Below are 6,422 nucleotides of genomic sequence, written 5' to 3'. Positions count from 1 at the left end.
GTTGTTTTTAGATTTATGAGGACGTTCAATCAGTTTGCTTGCGCGAGAATTTTACGCATAAACACCGCATTGATCACAACATCGCATTGATCATAACATAAAACAAAAAAAAACTAGACGGTTATTTCTAATTTTTTTCCTCTATGATTCGGAAGACCAAATTGTGTCCGGGGACTACGACCACATTTCCCAATTAAATGAAATATAGACGAATCTTTATATCAATGAAAAATAATGAAATTATGATCATATGCATGTCTCCATTTCCCATATATAGTATAATGATGAAGTTACATAAAAATAGCTGGACATGGAGATAAATGCTCTTCTTTTTAATAGGAAAAACAAAAACAATTTGAGGTTTTCCGAAGGAAATCAGAAGATTTTAATGACTCTACTGCTTTTACGTAAAGCATTACGGTAAAAATCAAAATATGTTTCTGACTAACAAAATAAATGATTTTATACAAGAAAAAATTATCAAAAATTTACATTATTTGATGTTTTCAATGCCCCTGCGCACTGTGATTTTTGTGTAGTCAGTGAATGTTATAATGAGGCCATGACTGAATATATTCGTACAGTGTCTGCCCCGGGCACTCTGTATTTCCTACGTCACGATGGCCTTTAAGTTTGTAGTTCCCGATTATCTTTCCGTTATCCACACCACATCTTATCAGCGCCTGCGCGGCGCGGATGGCATTTGCATTAGGAAGTCTTTCACGGAAATCACCAATAAAAGAGATGCCTACAAAACGTAAAGTCAGTTAAAGAAAAAAAAAACATCCACCACTGAACCTTTTCTTAACATTTTATAAATCTTCATTTCACAGTTTTTTCATCATTCTTTGGGTTGGGTGGAGGCATGACTCTGTCATTTGATAAGATTTCTTACCTCGACTCACGGAATTGTAGCCATTGAGTATGAGCTTACCTAAACTCACGTAATTGTAGCCATTAAGCATGATCTTACCTAAACTGACGGAATTGTAGCCATAAGCATGATCTTACCTAAACTCACGTAATTGTAGCCATTAAGCATGATCTTACCTAAACTCACGTAATTGTAGCCATTAAGCATGATCTTACCTAAACTCACGTAATTGTAGCCATTAAGCCTGAGCTTACCTAAACTGACGGAATTGTAGTCATAAGCATGATCTTACCTAAACTGACGGAATTGTAGCCATAAGCATGATCTTACCTAAACTCACGTAATTGTAGCCATTAAGCCTGAGCTTACCTAGACTATTGGAATTGTAGCCATAAGCGTGAGCTTGCCTAAACTGACGGAATTGTAGCCATAAGCATGATCTTACCTAAACTCACGTAATTGTAGCCATTAAGCATGATCTTACCTAAACTCACGTAATTGTAGCCATTAAGCATGATCTTACCTAAACTGACGGAATTGTAGCCATAAGCGTGAGCTCCCACCTGATCCCAGCCACGCCCCTCATACACGTTCCCGTCCTCCCCCACCATGAAGTTGTATCCAACATCCCACCAGCCTAATTACCAAACCGCCTAATTAGCATAATTCCCCCTTGTATACATATCGACTGGTAAAGACAATTTTTAAAGATTTTTAAATTGAAATGGTTTCTGCCCTTTTCCTAAGGCCCAAGAAAGGTTTGGACTATGAAATTCACGTTCCTTCGTTCCTTTTTTGCTCACCCGAGCCGAAGCCTCAAGTGAGCTAGTCTGATCAAAATTTGTCCCTTGTCTGTCGTCGTCGTTATTGTCGTCGTCATCGTTGTAAACTTTTTACATTTTCATCTTCTTCTCAAGAACCACTGGACCAATTTCAACTAAACTTGCCAAAAAGTATCCTTGGGTGAAGGGAATTAAAATTTGTTCAAATGAATGCCCTCTTCCAAGTGGAGATCATTATGACTTAGCAAAAAATTAATGGCATCTTTTAAAAATCTTCTCCAAACCCACTGAGCCAGGATGGATGAAACTGTGGAATTATCCTCAAGTAGTGCAGATTCAAGTTTGTTCAAATCATGACCCCAGGGGTAGGGCAGGGCCACAATGGCTGATCAAAGTTTTACATAGGAATATATAGGAAACATATTTTAATATCTTCTTCTCAAGAACAGCAAAGCCTTGAATGGTGATATCTATATGGAAGCATCCTCAGGTGGTGTAGATTCAAGTTTGTTCAAAACATGACCTCCGGGGTAGAGTGGGGCCACAATTGATCATTAAAGTTTTACATAGGAATATGATACAGAAAAATCTTTAAAAAAGTACTTCTCAAGAGCAGTGAAGTCATTATTGGTCATATTTATAAGGAAGCATCTGCAGGTGGTGTAGATTAAAGTTTGTACAAATCCTGACCCCGGGGATAGGGTTGGGCCACAATGGATGATCAAGGGTTTACACAGTAACATACATGTATAATCTTTAAGAAACTTCTTCTCAAGAACATCAAAGCCATGGTTGGTCATATTTATATGGAAGCATCATCAGGTGGTGAAGATTCAAGTTTGTTCAAAATATGACCCCTGGGAGAGGGGTGGGCCACAATGGACGATAAAGTTTAATATAGGTATATATAGGAACAGTCTTCAAATATCTTCTTCTCAAGAACACCACAGCCATGATTGTTCATATTTATGTGAAAGCATCAACAGGTAAAATTCAAGTTTGTTCAAAATCATAACCCCCTGGGTAGGTGGAGCCACAATGGACGTTCAGAGTTTAACATAGGAGTATATTGGTAAAATCTTCTTCTCAAGAACAGCAAAGGCATGGTTTGTCATTTTATTTGGAAGCATGATCAGATAGTGTAGATTCAAGTTGTTCAAATTGTACCCACTCCCCCTTACCCCTTCTGCGTTTTAGGAGTAGGTCGGGACCAATTATGCATTTAAGCTTTTTAATACTAAACTGATTTTTGCCTTATCCTATTCACAGTACTCAAGTAAGCGATGTGGCCCCTGGGCCTCTTGTTTTTATACTTGCTCCTTTCCAAAATAAGTTGGGTCATCTAGAGAAAAAGCTCAAAGGCTTATGGTTCATAACTTGACAACTTTTTGGAATGGATAGGATTAGGTCATACAAGTGGCTCAAGAGGTTAGCACTTTTGGTCAAACTGATTAAAGATTTGTAAAGCTTCTGTGATTTCAAATTACGGTAACATAACATCAAAACTTTATGATATCAATAAAAGTGATGATTTCAATTTTTCTACCGTCAAATTCCCTTACATTTATGCAGTATTACCCTTATCATCGATATCCATGCACGTATGGTGTTTATATCTTCCATGCAGTGGAGTCGGTATTCATGAGCATGCTCTATGTATGAACAGTTTCTAAAATGAGACAAGCTATTGACAAACAAGTTGGAGAAACAAGTCTCGTTTAAAGTGAGCATTTGGCAAATTCTATGGTGGATACAAGTAACTTGTCAGCTAGTACAATCTTTTATAAAGCTTAATGCCGACTGACTTCTTTCATACTTATTCAATGTTAAGCAAATTATTTACAAACCGGATTGACTAGAGGTTTTAACGTTTGTCCATTCGTGACAAGGAGCACACGGCAGGCGAGACCTGTTGACAGAGGAAACTTACTCCTCCATGGCACCTAATCTTATCTCTGATGTTTCTAGAGGTGCTTGTTTGCTCTGTTCCTGATACGTATTGATTCAATGGACTTTTCAGCTTAATTTGTATTCTTTGCCCCCATTTCCCATGCAAAACTTACGAAAATTAAAGGAGACTCGTAGTCTTACCTCGTCCAGCAGGTGGCGCTGACATATGAAAAGTTTGATATGCGCGCACTCGCTTTGAGCACTCGGTTTGTGTGGAACATGGGCTGGTTGCGCCATGGTGTATAATTACTAGCTTCGGTTTTTCTGTTAACAGCGTCATGGCATGAGAAGGCGGCATGGCGCCCCAATCAGCGCGGGTAATGATATGAGGACACCCCGGTAACTGGGGGGACGGCCTGACTGCAGTAGGATCCACAGAACCTGGGGTGGTTGTTGGAACAGTACCTATGCAACAGAAAATAACTTTATACAATTAAATTCAGTAATTTGATTGATTTCTGATTTGTTCAGAGTGCAGAAAAAAGGTTTTGGTTTATACAAATGTATGTCTTGCAAACTAAAGGTTATATATTATAATGAACTGATTTGATTTTGAGACCGATCTGTTTTAAATTTTCAGACAAATATTTTCAAGACTAATTCATTTTGATTTTGCAACAAGTTGGGAGAATATTTTCACTTTTTACTCTACCAACTGTTATAGGGGTTCATTTTTTGTCAATCTTACTTAAATACACGGTAATTATACAAGCTATTTTTTAATTTTAAGTTAATTTACCCCCCCCCCCCCCGCACCTCTGACGACCAACGAATTACACTGGGGGCTATGTTTTTAACATGGATATACCTATACTACACACATCGTCATAAATAAGAGGGAAAGTTATAACATTGATAAAAAAGCTTTTCTTCATTGTTTATCAGTGAATTAATGTCACAGCGGTTACAGTTTACCGAAAGTTTGCCAAAGCTACTCACTGTCACAGTCCCGTATTTCTACAGATGAGATGGATATCCAGGCACTCTACAAAGGAACAGAATGTCTGCATGACGTTTGTAGAACATTTTCAACTGTATAATCTCAAGTTCTGCTAACAAACAGTTCTCTTCCTACGAGAAAGTCAGAAATAATACATAGAGAAAAAAATCAGGATATAATCATTTTAAGCACTCAAAAAAATTATAAACATTCTCATCTGAAATTTAAATAGGCCAAGTCTAAAGAAGATTGGCGAACAAGGCGAGCGAAAATTTATATAATGCCTATAGTGCGACTATAATTGAACAAGTACATGTGAATGTCAAGTATGAATTATAATTTTTTCTCTGATAATTCATCTAAATCTAATATAATAATTTTTGACGTATACTTTATATAAAATCTAAATAACCTGCAAAAAATTCACAATGATTGAAATTTTTTGTATATGAAAAAGCTTATACACACCAAATCTCATAACGTAATTTTTCCATTTATATGTGAGTGGGTCTCGCTCCATAATTTGGAACGCTGACCTTGAAGTTTGCGTACAAATATACATTTTGGTGAACAAAATATGAAGCAAAAACTCACTATACCTTAACAACCACTTTTATTACAACTTTCGTATCATTGAAAGAAAAAGTTCAATTTCAAGAGCACATTATACAAGCATAATTAAATGCCCCAAATCGTCAAAAGTTGAGTAGTAGTGGTTAAAATATCAGTGTCGAAGGAAAATGATATACCCAGAATTTATTTGGTGAAAACCTTAAAAATTCCACATTTTGAATGATTCAAAATCTAAGAATTCCACATTAGTCTAATTAAATAATTTTTTTGCCGCGAAAATTGAAGAATTTTGTTGTTTCCCGCTTCTGCGAATGCAAGGGGTTAATCAATCTCATTCATCATTTTCTAAAATTCTTACATTACATGTACTTTAAATTGGACATAACTTTTGAACGAGAAAATATAGGGCTTTCATATGATACTGTATAAATATAGCCCTTTGATGAGGTCGATCCGTAGATACGGTATATATCGAGCACGAAGTGCGAGGTCGACATGCTTTTCTGTGACGTCGATATATCTATGAACTGCATGACCGAATTAAAGGGCTACATTTGTTTTATTATTTTTCTCCCCCGCATTCGCGAAATCGAGGGGACATTAAATATCATTCGTCTGTCCGTCAGTCTGTCAGTCTGTCCGTCCGTCACAAAAACTTGAAAATTGCCCATGACTTTTGATTCAGTGGAACTTTGGCTTTCATATTTCATATGTGTATTCCTTGTGACAAGACCTTTCTTTGGGTACCACCAAATTTGACCTTTTGACCTTGACCTTGGAGTTTGACCCACTTTTACACAAAAAATTCCAAACTTTTACTTTGGCCATATCTTTTGAATGGTAGAAACTAGGACTTTCATATTTCACATATGTATTTTTTTTCTGGCAAGGCCTTTCATTGGATACCAACAATTTTTACTTTTGACCTTGACCTTGGAGATTTCCGTTCTTATGAAAAAACTTTAACCTTGACCATAACCTTTGAACGGTAAGGGATAGGGCTTTCGTACTTCACATATTTAATCCTTATCATCAATGGACACAACATTTCCTAATTTGTAACTTGTTTCTCTGTTTTGATAATATATACTTTCATTTTTTTCAAATGTAATTCATGTATGTAATATACTTGTAATTTTTCTGATTATTGTACTGTTGTATACATAATTGTACTATTCATGTATAGAGGGCTCCGAGGAAGACTAGTGCATTGCACTAATCTGGCTACCCTCTTTAAATAAAGTATTAATAGTAGTAGTAGTAGTAGTGTTTACATGTACCTGATGGTGGTACTGTATATGAC

The 6,422-nt window shown here is 36.5% G+C and overlaps 1 protein-coding gene across 1 annotated transcript; it reads right to left on the bottom strand.

Annotated features, from left to right (window-relative positions):
- Positions 1–354: 354 nt before the first annotated feature.
- On the bottom strand, positions 355–6,417 carry LOC134241023 (peptidoglycan recognition protein 1-like; the record flags this gene model as incomplete). Its single annotated transcript, XM_062723123.1, has 5 exons — positions 355–748; positions 1,398–1,511; positions 3,748–4,011; positions 4,546–4,591; positions 6,400–6,417. Coding segments are annotated over 5 exons (651 nt in total), but the record flags the coding sequence as incomplete, so codon positions are not given.
- Positions 6,418–6,422: the final 5 nt, after the last annotated feature.

The sequence above is a fragment of the Saccostrea cucullata genome, unplaced genomic scaffold, assembly GCF_032062105.1.
Source record: "Saccostrea cucullata isolate Sc308-1 unplaced genomic scaffold, CSIRO_AGI_Scuc_v1 ctg3188, whole genome shotgun sequence".
In the NCBI taxonomy this organism is placed as follows: domain Eukaryota; kingdom Metazoa; phylum Mollusca; class Bivalvia; order Ostreida; family Ostreidae; genus Saccostrea; species Saccostrea cuccullata.
The sequence above is the reverse complement of the archived record's forward strand: the minus strand, read 5'-3'. Positions and strand labels throughout refer to the sequence as shown.